Consider the following 18,567-nt stretch of genomic DNA (forward strand, 5'->3'; position numbering starts at 1 on the left):
TATTTCTTTAAAAGTGGAAACAATTAAACATTGGTTTAACATAACAAGGGCGTCTGTGGGATTATATTTGGTGGGGGAGGGGGGTGAATTAGCCCAAATTTTTTTTTTTTTTGTAAAAAGTTTGAAAAATCAAATTTTAAGTATTAAATTTTTTTCAAAATAATAAAAAATTTAATTTTTTGAGAATAGCTAAGAATTTTTGAAATATTTTTTTGAAAAAATTTAATATTTAAAATTTGATTTTTCAAATTTTTTACAAAAATTTCACGCCCCCCCCCCAGCAAAATATAATCTCGCAGACGCCATTGTTATGTTAAACTAATGTTTAATTATTTGCCACGAATTGCAATGATTAAGTGTTTAATAATTAATATGATTCATTTCAAAATAGGGATACTTAACTGTTTTCTCGAACCGCTATTATAACCCTTATAACAATAATCATGATAGGTTCACAATAAATAAATTTGAAAGAGTAAAAAGATTAAAGAAGAGAAGAAATTAATTATTAACATTCAATGGACAACATGAACTAATCAAATATGTGGATTGAATGTGTTGGAGCTCCTAAGTATGTACCTGGTCAATTTAATAATTGAAATTTTTTCTCAAAAAAATTTAAATATTAAATGAATTTTTCAAATTTTATTTCCCAAAAAATTAATTTTTTTGTGAACAACTGTAGGGTGAAGAATTTTTTTTCAAATACTTTGGATTTTTTTTTTTTTTAATTCCAAAAACCGGGCCCCCCCCCCCTCAAAAAAAATATATATATGTATATATATTCCTGAAGTCGCTCTTAATGAATCAAATCCTTTTGGTATGGTGTCCGTTTGTTAAAGTATTTTTTGGCTATAAGGTTTTCAGCAAAGTGTTTAAAACCGTAATTTGATTTGTAATACTTAATTTAACCTGCGGTTTGGCCTTTTGAAATGAATTTATAATTAGTAGTCATTTGAGATAATGATTTTTGCTACTTTAGGTGCTATTTGCAGCACTTAAAGGATTCACCAGAATAATTCCTTCATATAAATTGAGGAAAATTCATTAAAAATATATCTACGATTTAAAAATGGGGTTTTAGCTTTCTGTTGTGTTCACGGGCTACATCTATTATAAGCTTGGAGTTAATTTAAAAGATACAAACACTGATTCTATTGTAATATGCATGGAAATAGCGAATAACATATAAGTAATTAATTGGTTGCAGAGCGCCTTTGTGTTATAGTTTTTTTGGACGAATCATTATCAGGGAACGCTTGAGTGAATAGTCCCATCCTTTCCATGGAAACCAAACAATTCCTTAAAAAAACAAGAATATATGTAGTGACGTTACACAAAACAAAATCATGAAAAGGTGAAATATCCAATAGATTTTTATGAATCCTTAATGCATTCAGCCAAATATTTCATATGCACATTTTGCTCATTAGAAGGCTTGATATTCAGATTAATAGGATGAGATACAATATCGCATAGTTTTTCCTATATTTTAATTTTAATTTTTTTTTGGATTTATGGTACTTTATTTAACCCCGATACGGTTTTTTAAATAAAATATATATGTTTTTTAATTATGATAGGGAGTTTTTGCGACCTGTATGTGTAATTTGTAATTAACATAAACAGGTAATAATTAGTTGAAGAATAAAATTCTACTTAAGTCATACTCATTTTTAGAGCAAATCATTCTTGCTTATATTTGTATATTGACGAGTCACATATTATAATTGATCATTAAGATCCCGAAATAATTGTAAAGTTCAAATATACGGGTAGAAACAAAATGTCTCCTTGTCTAGTTTAAAACCTGAATTTTGAAAACCAACTACAAGATACAAAGTGAATCATAATTGTTGACCTTTTTCTTTCATTTTATATTGAGCAGGGGGGGGGACATACATATGTTCTTAAGCAATATGGATACAGAGATATATTGTTTTTAAATCATAACTTGCTACCTTGTTTAGCATTGAGATCTTGAGGATTTGAAAGATAAAGACCGTTTAAGCTTCGACCACAAGACTTCCACCACCAGCCCCCCTTGAGAATGGAAGCACAATTCATTGTAGAGCCATCGTTGTCCCTGATATATGTGACATATTAGAATAACATATTAATGAAGATAAGAAGTGAGGGGACGATTAATCGGAACCGGGTGTTTTTTCTGGAATCGAAATGCAATTCCGGTTCTTATTTATTACTGGTATTTAACTATTTATTACATTTCTAAGTTATACAAAAAATTGCCCCCCTTCCAAATGAAGGAATTTTTGATTTTTACTAGAAAAATTAATATTTGAAATTCAATATAAATTTTTCCTAATAAATATAACTTTCTATGAGTAACTATGTATTTTTGAAATTTTTCTTCAAAAAATTTAATATTTGAGTTATTTTTTTTAAGAAAAATTTATATTCGAAATTTAATTTGTGAAATTTTTTCCCAAAAAATTTATTTTAAAAAATAAACAGCTGCAGGTTTTTTAATTTTTTTTTTTTTAATTCCAAGACCCAAAAACGAGAAAAAAATCTTGTGAACGCCCCTGATTTCAAAATGGTAGTTTTTAACTATTATTAGAATATTAAAGAACAAGAATCGGTATTTTGAATTTTTAATAGAATTGCATGCATCGGAATCGTCATTGGGGTTTTTTTGGAATCGTCCATCACTAAACATAGTCCATTACTAATGTATTTATTACCTATCAAAAGTAGAAAAGGGTCTGAGATTGGCTCCGTACCAAGGGTCATTGAGTGCATCCCCCGCATTACCATCATATCCCTCCAACATCAATGCATAATTTTGACTCTCTGGCCCTATTTTGAAACTTGAGTAGGAAGCGAATCTAAATATAGAACAAAGGTAATAAGGGACTCTCATTAGTTCATAATCAATACTTTAATTATAACTGAATATAATTGGATCGGTTCTATTCAAAAAGACTTATTGATCTTTTATGATAATTACAAAACCTGTTACGTCATTTATGTTGTAAAAGTTTAATCATAACCTCTTTGAAAGAGACAAGATATCTAAAGTTTAAAGTTGGAGGTGTGGCTAGAACTTATTATTTTACGACCTAGTCATCCTTCACCATTTTCTTCGTTTTTATATTATTCAATCCCAACTATGAGTAAGAATAGCTATAAAGATAGCTAAAGGATTGAATCATCGGTCCTTAGGCTTTTTGAATGCTAAAAAAATCGGACTGAATAGAATGGAAGGCTTGGGGAAGACAGATAAGAATCAGTTCATGGTGATTTTATATATATGTTATCATTTATTTTGGAAACTTGGTTTCGGGATTTTTTTTTTTAAATTTCAAATATTAAATCTTTTCGAAAAAAAAAAAATCAAAAATCCAGAGCTAGCCACTTAAAATTTAACTTATTGGAAAAAAAATTCAAATATTAATTTTTATAGTAAAAAGACAAATCCTTAATTTGGAAGGGGGGCTACAGCCCTTCAGTCTACCCCTACGGACGCCCCTGGATCTTACAATTAAGAAAAAGTGTAACCTATTTCCGTGCTGTAAGGATACACAAAGTTTTACTAAACTCATTCAATTAGAAAACCTTACCAATATATTACTAAAAATTATGTAACATACAAAGCATAATGACTTTGAAGGTTCTTCAAGAACTGATAAGCAGGACGGGATGGATATGAAGTTCTATATTCAGGACCAATAGAATCCTTGTAGGTACTTACCTTTCATTGTTTTCAAAATCCTCAAGTTCTATTCGTATCTCATAATCCGTTGAATTTGTTAATTGGAATATGTTTTCATTGCCCAACCAAAACTCAAGATTTATATCTCCAAAACCCTTTTTGTAGTCCTGCCATGGACGATTAAAATTCTCTCTTGGAGTGTCAAAGTTATCTCCTCGCCTTTGAATGACCTAATTGATATAAGAAATATTTATTTATTTGTTAGTGAACAACTTTTCATTAGACAAAATATACTCACAGTCCATCCTCCTCCATTCCGTTCTCTGTTCTTCTCGGATTCCATTTCACAAAACACTTTCAGAAACCAAAAGGGAGTGTCTCCACTCTGGAGATAGTAGACATCGCTTTTTCGAAAGTCCTTCTCAAACAGATCTGCACAAGAATAACCAATGACTCCATGTTTATTCACACCACTTGACTCAATCCTAATGTGAGACTTAACTCTTTTGACGGGTTTCTTATGGATCGATGGGAACACAATGTTTGATAGGGTTGTCTTATTCTTTTTTCTTTTACTCAATATCTTTTTTGGACTCTTTAGGGGAACGCTTGAATTTTTATCTTCCTTTGATGTTTGATAAATTTCATGTTCTACCTAAGAGATTATTATTGTATTGGAGTAAGTTTCGACAAAAGAAATAACACCCACATGACTCAATTCCTGAATAATTTTATTTGTCTTGACGTTGAGATCAGAGTGAATACCGTAAATGGCTCTTTCTTGCCTAGAAGTTTGTGAAAGGAGAGCCTCTGACTTGGGTATGAGATTTTCAATTGAGTTCTTTGTGCCGAGAATCATTTCCTTTACTTCATCTACTTTCACAGAGACCTAATTAAACCATTATGAAAGGAAGTTCACAAATAAAGCTTTTAATGTATCAACATAATTCCAATGTCGGTTTTAGAATATGTAAGGGTTAGTCAGCTGGGATTTTTCTTCTAAATCAGGGTACATATTTTAGGAAGCATAATTGGAGATTTTGCATAAATACATGTTGAATTTTAAGCCAATGTTGTAAAGCAGGATTTTCCTCAACCCCACCCCCTTTTTTAAAAATTTGTCAAAGAAAAATGTCATGTCTTTTAAAAAAACGGTAATCCAAAAAATATGTGTTAGGTTATAAAAATAAGGTAGTGTTGTTTTTCGGTCTGAAAATCCTTGACCGTTATGATTTTTAATGGACCGAAATAATTCGGTCCTTCAAAACAGTTTGGTCTGGACCGGTCTCAAATGAAAATTCGGTCTAGATCGGCTCTAAAAAATATTTGGTCAGGATCGGTATCATTTAAAATTCTAGCGTCTAGACCGAATCTACTATTGAATTGTTGATGACGTCATGTGTGTCTCAAAACTGTGTAAATCAGTACACACAATAACTTCACATAAAGTTAAAGCTGTTGCATAAATCATATTTGTACAACTCATAAATCAGGAATGGGAAGAAAATCGGTATACATATATTTTGCAGTGGAAAAAGTCATTCCACGATTTGAAGACGAGTAAATTTTGCACTACGATCTGAAATTTCGGCTTGGACCACAATGTCGGTACAAGTTAGTTTAGAAAAAATCACTTAAACCAAAAAGGGGGGAGGGGGAATCGGTTTTGGACCGAGTCTCAACACTTATAAAAGATCATTCTAAATTATGTCTAAAAATTTTAAGTTTAAATAATTGCAGTTGTACGTGTAGATGATCTTGATATTATCTTAGGTGGTACACGATATATAAAGAAGAATAGTTGTTTGAGAAACACTATTCCAAAACAGAACCATTTGCTTTATTTTATATTTTAGACCAGCCCTTCGACACCTCCCTGCAATCCCTCTGAAACCGACACTGCTTATAACACTCTTACGGAAGAAAGGGGATCTTTCAGAGTACTCAGAAACTCCTCTATTTTAGAGATTTTCCTAGAGTTATCCTGCTCTAACAATAAATCCTTATGAACATCATTTATCAAACGACCCATTTTCATAAGCTGCCTTGAAAACAGAGTCATTTGAAGTCCTATTTTCTTGTCCATTGTGTTCATATGTTTTTTAAAGTCATTGAAGTATGGAATCTGAAATGAAGGGTCCGTATTTGGAAAAACTATTTTCGCATGATTGTTCCTTTTAAACTTCTCCATCTTTTTATTTCGGAATAATAACTTTAAAAGTTTTGCATTGATCACAGAGGAAGGACAATTGTCATCCAACTTTTGAATGAGGCCATGTACTGCATGATCCAAGCTCTCCACTCGCTTAAGTTTACTTTCCAGCTTACTCATCATTGCATCAAACATACTCAATACATCCACAGTTTCTGGAGTATTTGAGCTAATACAAAAAGTGAGGGAAATTATAGGATATATACAGGGTGGGTCAGAATTAGTGTCGCATTAAATTTAACAACATTAAATTAAGTATGTAAAGATTTCACTGCTCAAGTCAAAAACATTGCAGCAACGTTTTGTAAGATAAAATATTACACTCCAAATAAAATGCAAAAATGGTGGAAAGACAATTTAGAGCACTCTTGGTCTCTCTCTTCACCTAATCTTAAGACCCTTGACTTTGCAATGTAATGTTCTGGTTCACCTCCCTCTTTTCACCCCAATCCAAGTTCATCACGAAACCAGTTCTACGCGAGTAAAGTTTATCCCGAAGTCAGTTAATGGCAAGGAAGGGTCACCCCGAAGAAAAACATATTTATTTATTTCATTATATAATTATTAGAGAAGTTAAAATGAGTGTGTTGTATAATTTGCATTTAAAAGCTCAAAATGTATTTTAAAAATATTGAATTAAATTCTAGGTAATTTTTGACAATCGTCAGATGGAGTTATAATAATTTAGATTAATATCTTTATTCAATTTAGAGTAATAAAAATATCTTAAAGCAAATTTCTTGCAATCAACTAAAAAGTAGTGTTTTATTCTACTTTTAATAAAAAGATTTAATCACACATTAATTGACTCATTATCCTAATATAAATAAGAAACTTATTTACTAAGATAATGAGTAGATTGATGAGCAATTAAAACTTTGTATTAAAAAGTAGGATAAAATACAACTTTTTAGTTGATTTTTTTTTTCATTAAGATATATTTAAAATATATGAGCTTGTCTTGGGGTGAAATGAGGGAGATTAATTTTCCTGGTATAAAGCGTGTTGAACTTTTCGTACACGGAAGGGGAAGGACAAGGCAGTTTTCAGGTTCTGCAAAGACTCCCTAATTAACGATTAAAACTTTAAAGGGATCATTTATCAATATCTACAACAAGGTGCAAAAATCAGTTTGAAGAATATGGATAATTATTTGTACTATTAGACAAGTTAGGAATTAATATAACTAAGTATAAATAAATTGCAAATTTACAAATATTAATTCTGACAAATATAATATAGATTTATTTATTCAATGGAAGTTATCGGAGCGTGAAGTAATAATAATCATCATCAAAACGTTATTCATTTACAACAGATAGGACACAAGGAAATATTATTTTTTTTAAATACAAGACATATGAATGTCTACATTCAAAAATATCAAATATCATTTTTCTTTCTTTCATCATTTAATGCATTAAAAAAATATTATTGACCATTTTGGATGGGCATTTGATATTTATAATGTATGTATTATATGAAAATAGATCATATACGTAAGTTTTCATATCAAACGACATAAAAAAAGATCAATTTAAGAAGGAATTGAATTGGTGGTTCAGTGGTTCTCAAGCTGTGTTACACGAAATTTTAGTGATACTCTGAGGCAAGATGACTTTAATCCAAGGGGTAAATTGTGTTGTAGACGAGGGGCCTAAGAAATTTATGAGCCCAATGATCTGTTTGCTATTTATCCATTTGGTAGACCCTACATATCTACTCTGCCCTGTGGACTATCATTGGGCTAAGGTAGCCCTGTGGGAAAAGTGTTCTCAAACTGTGATACACGTAAGTCTTGGGAAATGCGGAATCCCATTATGTGTTACACAGAGACTTGAGTGGGCACGGGGGATATATTTTTAAAAAAAGGGTAATTTGAAAAACACCATCAAATTCTTCCTTTATAAAATTAAATCATCCCAAAACATGTTGTTGTTTTTTGTCCTAAAGTGTAATGTTTTAAAAAATGAGTGAGTGTATTGGATAATTTTCTTAAGTGCAGTATGCAATATAAAAAGTTTGAGAACCGCTGCAATAGGTAATTAATTTACATCAAAGAACTCTGCATTTTATTATACTCAACCCTCAACTATTAGTAATAATATAATTAATTATCCTTTTCAAAATGAAGATATTTTTTCCTTCTTGAAACGTTTCTTGTTCATAATAGGAACGAAAATGATTCCAATAGTTTGAAATTCTCGCTATATAATTATAATAAAAGAGTAAATTTTGAAAGCATTTTCCCTTTGTATGAAAAAGTTTATGTTTACAAGACCCCTTCATTTTAACCAGGAGAATAGTTAATGGTTCTTGTTAATTAGTTGTCAACGTATGACGACCCTTTGATGCAAGAATTCACTTTAAGAATGATGAATGATGGATTGGCCATTAATTCATCATTCGTTGAATGGATTATTACCTAAATGTGTCCTGTTTATTTTGTTGAGGGAGAGGAGGAACATGGGAGCGAGATACTTGGAGAATGATCAACATCATGACACCATAGATCACGGACCACATTGTATTATTATTGATTTTAACATCTATGAAATGATCACTAACTCTTGGTATTTAGACTGCTCCTTGTTCATTCATATGGACCATAGGTAATGAGTATTGTAGAACGAATGGTTCAAATCAAGATCTCAGCTGGTAGTCCGCACTCCAATATTTATTCGTCCACTCTATTTTTTTTAATTCATCAGCTCACTCTTCTTCTCTCTCTTTCTCTTTAGATAACTCATGCACATGATGTTGCTTGTTTTTTTGTTTTTTTTCACGATTCATTGGACTTGAATTGATTAAAGTCATAATTTTGTTTAAAAATACTTATTCTATAATAATTTAAGAGGATACTTTTGATGGTTGTTGATTTGGTCCCTTAACTACAAAAGGGGCACGTGGACCATGTTCCCAAACCCATATATAAGTATACGATACTTGACAATGGTGTTATTAAATTATTTCATGTCAGCTGTTACAATTTTATGATATACATATATACGCATTAAAAGCTTATTTCTCCCAGCAACAGCTCACATACAATTATGAGAATACAGCGCCTTAAATTAAAGCTATATATGTATAACTCAAGTAGCTATCCCCATATCTGTGTATCTACAGAGAAGAGTACAAATTACATACAATCTAATACTTTCAAATTGTAGAACTTTCATAAAATTTCCTCTCAAACAACTCAACCCGAAGAGAAAAATTATAATCACGGCTTTGCTGTTCCTAGAATTTGGACTGCACCTTCTTCGATAAAGAGCTGGCTACAGCCGATGGGGATATATTTATTCATTATTCAGAGATATATTTTCAAAGAGTTGGTAGCATTGGGTCGGTTCTAAAATTTCGTTCCTGTTCTCCAAAAAAGAGAAAGAAAATAGAGACTACTCATTTGGTAGTAGTTTGCCAATTCTACCCAACTGTGTGGACTATTCTTCATTTAACAACATTACAACTTAACAAAAATGTTTTCCAAACACTAATAAAGGCGACAACTGACCCAAAAATACAGTGTAAATACATTTTCCTATGCTGTGTTCAGTAAAAAAAAAAATAATCTCTTGGACTGACACGTTAACATTGGGAAACAAAGCTGACTCAATTTAGATTGATTATATATTTAATAGACATACTTTATATACTATCAATTGCGAACCCACCTTTGCAATGTTTAAAGTATTACAAGATTATATAAATGATAAATGTCATCTCAGTTCTGTACGACTATCGCAAAGTTAATCAAATACATGTACATGGTCCACAGAAAGTTCTGTTAAATTTTAACTTTATACAATATAAATATATGTAAGGTTGCAATATATTATGTTTAAACTCTAGTTGCGTCAAAACTGGATCATAAGAAACAGTTTCAAATAAAATAACAGTTATGTTAACCACAATGGAAGCCAAGAGACATCCTATAATCGAAGAGTAAATCTCGACCTGCCATCTTGAGAATCCTGAAGACCCTAGAGGTCAACTCCATACTCATCAAGATAACCATTGAGAGGTGCGAGGAAACTCAATCTATCAATGAAAGACCCAGATCAGGCAGACCAAAGTCAAAAAGGACGACTGGAATCGCCAAGGTAAGGATTGCAAGAAATCCCTGGAAGATCTTCATCAAGATGGGCAAGGATTTCAACATGGTTGCAAGACAATGAAAAACCCTATCCGAAATACTTTGGGATGTATCCCTAAAAATTGAAGCAAGGTCAAGACTAAAAGCTTGAGAGAAGCAATGCCATTCTTCATAAACTGAGAACTGGCACGGCTCCCAACATTGTGTTCAGTGATTAGATGATTTTCATAATTGTACAGGCTTTTAATCCTCAAAAGGATCGGATTCTTGCTAAAAAAGTGAGCTAAGTAACCATGGAGTCAACAGAGCGCAGAAGCCACAGTCTATGATTGTTTGGGCGGCCGTGACGGAGGTAGGAAAGTCTCACTTGATTTTTGTGGCAACCGGGGGAAGATCAACTCCAATGACTACTTCAGCATCATCCTGGAAGAAGGTTTTGTTCCCTGGGCCCAACAGCACTTCTAGAATGAACGATATACTTTCCAATAGAATGGTTCCCCCTCTCACACTTCCAGAGAGACGCAGTGGGAGTATGAGGCCAATTTGAGTTTCTTCTGGGAAAAGACAGTCTGGCCCTCCTCCAGCCCTGAGCTAAACGTCATGGATTACTCCATGTGGTATATTCTTCGGAGCAGAGCCGGTGTGACCCCCAGCAAGTATTGGAATACCAACTGGTTTATGACTGGGACTCCCACCCCGTGGACATGGTGCGTGTAGCATGCAAGTCTTTTCCATAGAGTTCGGGATGTGGTCAAGGATAAGGGTGACCATTTCAATTGAAAGTTATGTCCCATAGTGATCAATGGCCCTTTAGTGTATAAATTTTACTTTTTTTTTAAAGAAAAAAGCCAAGTTGATTTTAATATTATACGTATAGAGACTATTTTTTGTACAGGAATAGCAATTAGGGCTCCCTCTATCCAATGAAAACCTGACTGGATCTCAAATTTTTAACACTAAGGGGAAGTGCAATTTCTCTCAAAATTGCACATATGACTAATTTTCTTGAGATGTAAAATGAACTTTCTACTTGCATTTTTCACATTTCATAATGTATGCAGTCATCATAATCCTATTTATTTTTTCTGCAATACTTGAAACGTTCATCTGCAAAGAAGTCGTGTCGGACGTTAAACAGTCCCAGAAATATATATTATAGCTTTTTAGTTAAAATTTAGTTGAATACAATAAAAAATTAGAAATATATAAAGTTTAAATACTTGTTTCAGGTTCAGGTTTTATAACTCTAAAGATAACTCACGGTGGACCTTTTCTATGGTTTTTTGTTTTTTTTGTATTTGTTTTTTTGTAAAATTAAATATTTTTGATGAAGAATTACTTTTTTTAGCAGGACATTTCTATGAATAGCTGTTTCAATTGTCCTAGAGGATAGTCTTTATGGGAAGGATTGTCAAAGGGGTTTTTTCATGGAGTGTATACGTTAATTTCATTCAATACCTTACTTAAAAAGGTGAGTCAGGATTTTCTTTCATCAAGATAGATTAGTATTGTCGATGGATTAATATTAATTAGATGAATATTTTTGATGTGAAATTTTATTTAGGTTCAAAGACAGACATTGGCAAATTAGGTGTTGAAAGAGAAAAAAAATACAAATTTCCTTACAAAGAATATAAATTATATTTATTTATGATATACTTATTAGAGAGCCCAACATTTAACACTCGTATCCCAAGAAGAAGAGGCGATGCCAAGACCGGATGGCGCCACTGATAATTGAGTAATACGATTGTCATGACCACACAAATTCCCTAGATGAGCTTTTGAAACAAGATCCCACATGTGGATGGATGCGTCGTCTGAAGAACAAAGTAAGATTCTTCCAGAGACTGTTGTGGCAACACAAGTGAAATTGGAGTTGGGAGTGGGAGGTTTATAGACAGCAATTTCCTGATCTGAACGAATGTCCCAAAGTCTGGCAGTTTTATCCTCAGAGCAAGTTACAAAATGATTACCACAAGGATGAAAGTAGACAGAGTTGACATCCGCATCATGGCCCCAGAAAATTTGCTGGCAAGAAGATGTTCGAATATCCCAGATACGACAAGTTCTATCCACAGAGCTCGTGACAAAGACGTCGCTTTCCCCGGGCTTAAGAGAAAGCCCTGCAATGTCTCCATTATGGCCATCAATGTCTTGTGTCTTTTTTCCAGTGGTCAAGTCCCATTCCATTATTTTCATGTCTCCAGAGCCTATGTTGGATATTACAAAAAATGTAAATGAGTTGCGATTATGACACAGGAGGATTACCTGTAACGACACGATTGTCATCAATAAACTTGCAAGAGGACAAAAAACCTTCGTATCCCATAAATTCGTACAAAATTTTTGCTAATCCATTAGCATCTCTATTGTTAATATCATAGATTGTCAACATATTGTCCATTCCTCCGCAACCGACCAAATTACCAGAGGCTGCAAAACTAGATGTCATTACCCAAGCGGATCTCAATGGAATGACCTAGAAGAAGAAGAGAGGTCAAAGGCGTTGTATCTACATATGCATAAAAGCATAACTCACCATGGTCTTATTACTCGTCCAACAATCCCAAACAATGAGTTTTCCATCCAGAGATCCACTTACTAAATGCCGAGAATCTCCGGAGAAATGAATACAAGTCACTTTGTTGATATGACCCTTGAGGGATTTCTTACATCCCGGTTTGACCTTCGGAATATTAGATGCAGCCCCAAAATCTAAAGTATCTGCAAATTTCTTCTGTTCCTCTCGACATTTTGTTACTAAATCACCCAACTCCTTTTTCAGGGCTTCAGTTTCCTCGTCTGGTTTTGGCATGTTGAAGAGTAAGCTATTCCGAAAGGCTTTTAGAATCCATGTACTGGACTGGACTGTCTGTGTAATAGAGTTAGATCCCTCTTGTGAACTAACAAAGAGGAGTACAGAACTAAATTTCCATTTACTTCTCCTTATAAGAAATGTGGTTTTTAATGGCTTCTTTTGAAGATTACAACGAAGAAAGAGTGAGGAAGGAGTATGGAGAAAGGTTTATTAAATGAAGCCAACTATGAATATGGTGTAGCTTCTTTCAATCCATAGTTTGGCCTTGACAAATTTCTATCATGATCTACAAATAAGACTCAAGATATTAAAGAAAATATATTTAAAGATCAAGCCAGTTGCCCACAAATAGAGTCTAAATATGTAGCAAAATCATTTTTCAGTGGGCATTGATAAGAATAATGAATAGTCTTGTTTAGTCTACTCTCCTGTCATGATAAGGTTTCATTTGAGAAACATTTTACATATATATTATGTAGTTATTACCTCAAACTGTGCAGAAAGCTACTTTCATCTATCTGGTGACATTTTACCGTTTTCATGCGATAGAAAAGAAATATTCTTCCTAAAACCTCACTATCTCGCATTACTTCAACTATACACAAATTTTAAAACGATACGGAAAGTAACTTGTATAATTTCATAACAAAATAACCCATACATATATATATTATTTTTTTAGGGTTTAAAAACATTTTTATCAGATCAAAAACGTTTCATATTGTAATAGATAGAAGAAGGAACATTTTCTAATTACTTACTTAGCGGTTGGGTTGATACAATAACTTACTAATTTTACTCTCTCTTACCAACTGAGCTGTTACTGTGCGCGTACACTTTGCCGAACAAACACATTGCCGAATGATCACTTTGTAGAACCAACACATTGTCAAATGGACACTTTTTCAAATGGACAGTGACCCAAATGACCACTTTGCTGAAACCCGTAATAAATATATAAATTTCATTTTGTATGAATAACTGGGGATTAAAAAAAAAAATTCTCAAAATTTTAATACTAGAAATTTAATTTGAAATTTTTTTAATGTTTTATGAATAGTTGTGAATTTTTGAAGAAAAAAATTTCAAACATTGTATATATTAAATATTTTTTAAAAAACATTTATTTTTCAATTTTTTTTTCTAAAAAAATTGGATTTCTTTCACAAAAAAATCCAAGCCCCCCCCCACCCCTCCTTCAATTTATTCCTGCAGACTCCTCTGTTAAGTGTATATTAATTAATAGTTCATTGATTCATTTCATTATGAGGATATTTCAACAGTTGGCAAGAACCTTCACACAAAAATACAGAGTCCATTTTGTTGTTCGTTATTGATGTTTGGATATCTTGTGTGAATATGTTTTGTACTGTTTTTCCCGAGCACTTGTGCTCCTTGTGGTGTGTCGAATGATTAAATCTTCTTGAGAATTATAGAGTCAGGGACAATAATGAATACTTAATCATGTAATTCGTGGCAAATAATTAAAGATTTTATCTTATTAAATTGGAGTAACATGGTTGGGCATCATAATTACATAGTATTGCAGCATGACTCATCATCAAATATATATTTTTTTAAATTCAACAAGTTGTCCATTCCACAAGGGCAAGGTTCCAGAAACTGTCTATTTGGCAAAGTTTTCAAGTCCGTTTGACAAAGTGCTCTAGAGCCGGCTGTTACATGTGTAAAACGAGTTGCAAGTTAACATATTTTTGTTAAATATAATATTAAATAGGCGTTAACTTAGTATATTTTATTTTTGCAGTAAAAGGATTTAATAGTTAAGTTAAGAGATATAAATTCTTTGTAAATGATACATGAACATCTTTAAGTAATGTATTCACGTTTATTTAATTTTATTCATCTTTCATTGAAAATGATGGTAAAATAATGTTTTTAGAGGAGGATAAGGGGACTTGTAGAGCAATTTTATAGGATATTTCTCTATGATGAAGCATTCATTGTTTTTAATTGAAGCGCATGTGAATAATAACAGATCTTTCTATAAACTACATTTTTATGTACAAGGTGGCTAAGCTATGTATGCCACCCATTTGGCGTGCTCTCTTTGGCAAACATGTGCACTTAGGCAGCTGATTTTTTTTTTTTTTTTAAACCTCCACCTGTTGGAAAAAATGGAATCAATTGACGAATTCGTTGTCCGAAATATTTAAAAAAGTCAGGGATCCTTCCGATGAATCCGCACCAAGAGTTACAAAACAACAATTGCTCGCTGTCACGGACTCAGTGAGACGTTCGTACGCAATGTTAGGAGAGAATTTCAGGCTTCTAAAGGACTCGGCTCCCTGACACACCTCACAAAAAAAAGTATCGAGTGGCTTTATTACAACTTTGACGACTTCATCTTGCCGGACATTAGGTCTACAAACTTTACAGATCTGAAAGTGATGATTTTTTGTGTGTGTGTGTGTTGGGTGCGATCGTACAACAAACCAACCGAACCCAACGCATCAATAAAGACGAACTTATCAGTCGAATTAAGAAGGAGCTCCAGGATTTGCCGGAGGACCTAGTGGCGAAGTCCTGCTCAAGTTTTCGGTCCCGTATAGAGACTATAATTTATGCTGTAGATTATTTAATTAAATAAAATCAATTATAATCCATCAAACTTTCAGAAACTGATTTTATTTCTTTTAATCGGATAACTGATTGGAGAGAAAATTGCGTTTGAAAAAAAATCATTTTTCTGACATAAAAAGCTTGTGCACCATGTAAAGTAGGGCTGACTTGAAATAGTTCTTTTTTTTCCTCAAATATCTAAAATGCTACAACTATGAATTTTACATCTTAATTGAATAAAATAATGAAGATTATCGTAAAAAAAAAAATCTTAACTTTTCTTCGAGGTATTGGATGAAACTGTGAACTGAACTGAGGGGTACAAGTAGCTGGTTTTTTTCTTACACAAATGCATGTGGTAGCTTGAACTGATACCATTTAAATATAAATTTGAGAAGATACCTAAAAATCTTAGCCACATCCCATCTCGAAAGAGCCACAACTCTCTTTCGTAGGACAGAAAGAAAATCATATTTCTCAATTATCAGTTATTTAGCTCTGCTCGATGAAAATAACTTCTAGCGAGAATGCTATTATAAACAATAATTAGTGGGGAAAATATTCTGCAGCCCTCACATCACACACAAGCTAAATTTATTATTTTTAGTGGCCAATTTGCTTACATTCACACCCAAATGATAATCCTCAGCCTCATGATTTAAAATTATTGAAATGGTCAATTTCGTATATTCGAGTACTATAAACTTTCATGTTCGATGAGACCCTTCAAAAAGTGCCCTCTCCCCCTGTGGCACTGCCACAAAATAGGACTCCCAAGCGTTCGTTTTTGCTTTATCAGTGTTTTAATTCATATTTTAAAAGTAAATATATACTTTGATTTATTGAATTTTTTGCTAGTACTATTGGCACAGAACTCTATCATCTCATTTTTAGTGTTCAATATTCAGCTTTTAAAGAAAAAAATATGTCTGGGAAATTATGCAAGTGTTGTAGAAAAAAATAATTTTTCGGAAAAAAATTTGAAATATTTTATAAAAATCTACAGCTATTCACAAAAAATTAAATTAAAAAAAATCAAATATTAAATTATAGTATAATATTACACTCCTAGGGAGAAGACGTTATTTTTTTAGCCTTCTGAGATTTAATTCAAAGTTAGCAGTTTAAAATAAATTCAGTGGCCCAGAAGGGGATTTATAATTGTGTGCTTAATGTGACAAAAGATCTACTGTCTAAATGGTTGTCTAAGGAACTCCAAAGGTTTTCATACGCTCAAGTGACGAAGAAGGGTCAAGATACTTTTAAGAAAAAGATTAATCAGGAATGGAGGAGAAGACAGATTAATCAGGGAACACTTGAATGAATATGGAACGCGGTCTTTTTTTTTTTTTTTTTTTCGTAGGACAGAAAGAAAATCATATTTCTCAATTATCAGTTATTTAGCTCTCTAGAATCTCTGTAATAATTCACTTTGTAAGTGAAAAAGGACGAGGATACTGTCTGAAATTATATAGGAATTTCAATACTTTGGCACAATACAAACCCAGCTTTATATAATCAAATTAGAGAATCTAGAATTATTTACTTGCCATCTGAATCGCGTATAAGAACAATAACAAGTGTGTTTTCAGTTCATGGAGGAGTGCCAGTCTCAACAATTGATTATTTAAAATCTAGTAACTCTAGATTTAAAAAAATCAATTGTATACTTCCATAATAATTGACGAAGTCTATTCCTCAAAGAGAGTTGAATTTAGTGGTGACCATTTTTTTGGATGTAATAGGAATAGAAACGATTCTAAACCCATACTTTGTTTTATGGTGAAGAGTGTACTTGGGAAATACAGTGACATGGTAGCTATGGTACGAATCAAAAATATTAAATCTTACATTATAAAACAATATTATATGAAAGTTCTTGAAGTAGTTACCAAAGTTGGCCTAGAACCCGTTGCAACCATTACGGATACGCATTCCTCAAACAGAAAATTATATTTGGATGAAATAGAAAATAGAGAATTTCCTAGATATATTCAGAATCCTTTTTCAAATTTCGAAAAAAAAATATTTATGTTATTCGATTCAGTACATATCTTCAAAAATGATATACCAACTTTACTATAAGACGAAAATTATAATGTCCATCGTTCGAAAAAGAGGATGAAGATATTACTTTCTCAATGAATGAATTGGGAAATATCAAGAATTAGACTCCTTCGTAAATGAAATTAATAGAAGTGGTTTAAAAAAGCAGATTGATGCAATTTATCTTCTTGGAGGACATGTTTATGAACTCTTACAACATATCTTTTCAAATAAAGAAAGGTGAAATGTTATTTTATCTATGGCTACTCAAAGAAGGGTTTTCGTAAAAGGTGCATGAAGATTTTTACTTCTAATCAAACTACAGCGTGGTTTGAAAAATCTTCATGCAGTAATAAATATCTTCTTAGTAGCACTTTCTTTAATCAAATTCCCTCAAAAATGTTTAATATGTTTGCAAAAAAAAAAAATGTGTCTGAAGCAAACAGCCATTTTCATGTAAATAAAAAACGGAAAAGTGCTTGCAAAATTTTTTCAAATTTAATTTGGCATAGATTCCGAAGATATCATATTCTAAATTCTGGAACTATGGAGAAGTAGCAATAGAAGTTAAAAATGTTCATGAAACAGTAGAAAAAATTGACAAGAAAGAAAATTCTCTTCAGATCAAATGTTTTCACAAGAGAAAAAATGAAAGGGAGGGGGGGAGAGAGAGATTATTAGCTCATCAAAGCTACAACAGGATTGAACAAAAGAACGTTTATAATTACAAATGTAGCAAGGATCACTAACCCGAAAGAAGTAACTTCAGTGATGGAGTCTTTGGGTGAAGAAGTTGAGGCTTACTATCAATCACAAAGATCGGAAGAATATGAAGGTGAGTTCGCCAAAAAAATATTCGAAGAGGCACTAAGGTAAATGAATATTGTTATAAAGATGAATACTTCGATAGATATCCCTCAATTCATTCCAATTAGAGAAAGATTGGTGAAATTAGAATGTAGTCTTATTTAAAAAAAAAAACAATGCTCATTTTGCACAGACATTGGTCATAAGTACTTTGAATGACTAGTGAGAAAAAATGGATTGCCAAGGACATCCACGAGTAAAATATTTTGAAAACTGAAATTGATGTACAAAACGAAGAAAGTAAATTGGCACTTAACGTTAGA

The 18,567-nt window shown here is 32.3% G+C and overlaps 2 protein-coding genes across 2 annotated transcripts in view; both read right to left on the reverse strand.

Moving 5' to 3' along the window:
* Positions 1-715: 715 nt before the first annotated feature.
* On the reverse strand, positions 716-8,553 carry LOC121121784 (angiopoietin-1). Its single transcript, XM_040716762.2, has 8 exons — positions 8,314-8,553; positions 5,595-6,057; positions 4,386-4,565; positions 3,975-4,331; positions 3,716-3,906; positions 2,706-2,849; positions 1,962-2,086; positions 716-1,302 (listed from the first exon to the last, which is right to left on the reverse strand). Exons 1-8 carry the CDS (start codon positions 8,412-8,414, stop codon positions 1,223-1,225), a joined length of 1,641 nt encoding a protein of 546 aa, XP_040572696.1. The 5' UTR covers positions 8,415-8,553; the 3' UTR covers positions 716-1,222.
* Positions 8,554-11,527: 2,974 nt separating this feature from the next.
* The window catches only part of Gbeta76C (guanine nucleotide-binding protein subunit beta-2), a 71,197-nt gene continuing 64,157 nt past the window's right edge, over positions 11,528-18,567 (reverse strand). Inside the window, exons 2-5 of the mRNA XM_040716772.2 lie at positions 13,295-13,745; positions 12,530-13,236; positions 12,259-12,469; positions 11,528-12,200 (exon numbers count right to left, since the gene is read on the reverse strand). Of these exons, the coding sequence (XP_040572706.1) occupies positions 11,650-12,200; positions 12,259-12,469; positions 12,530-12,805 (1,038 nt within the window). The 5' untranslated portion in view covers positions 12,806-13,236; positions 13,295-13,745 and the 3' untranslated portion in view covers positions 11,528-11,649. The remainder of the gene's footprint in view (positions 12,201-12,258; positions 12,470-12,529; positions 13,237-13,294; positions 13,746-18,567) is intronic.

Source organism: Lepeophtheirus salmonis, chromosome 1 (genome assembly GCF_016086655.4).
Source record: "Lepeophtheirus salmonis chromosome 1, UVic_Lsal_1.4, whole genome shotgun sequence".
Taxonomy (NCBI): domain Eukaryota; kingdom Metazoa; phylum Arthropoda; class Copepoda; order Siphonostomatoida; family Caligidae; genus Lepeophtheirus; species Lepeophtheirus salmonis.

Bases quoted from the DNA above. Each gene is read 5' to 3' on its own strand.
- LOC121121784 (XM_040716762.2), bottom strand. From the start codon at position 8,414: ATGTGGTCCGTGATCTATGGTGTCATGATGTTGATCATTCTCCAAGTA. The intron at 4,566-5,594 runs GTAAGAGTGTTA...TGGTTTAATTAG, and splicing joins TGAAAGATCCCCTTTCTTCC to GTCTCTGTGAAAGTAGATGA. The intron at 4,332-4,385 runs GTGGGTGTTATT...ATAATCTCTTAG, and splicing joins TTATTCAGGAATTGAGTCAT to GTAGAACATGAAATTTATCA.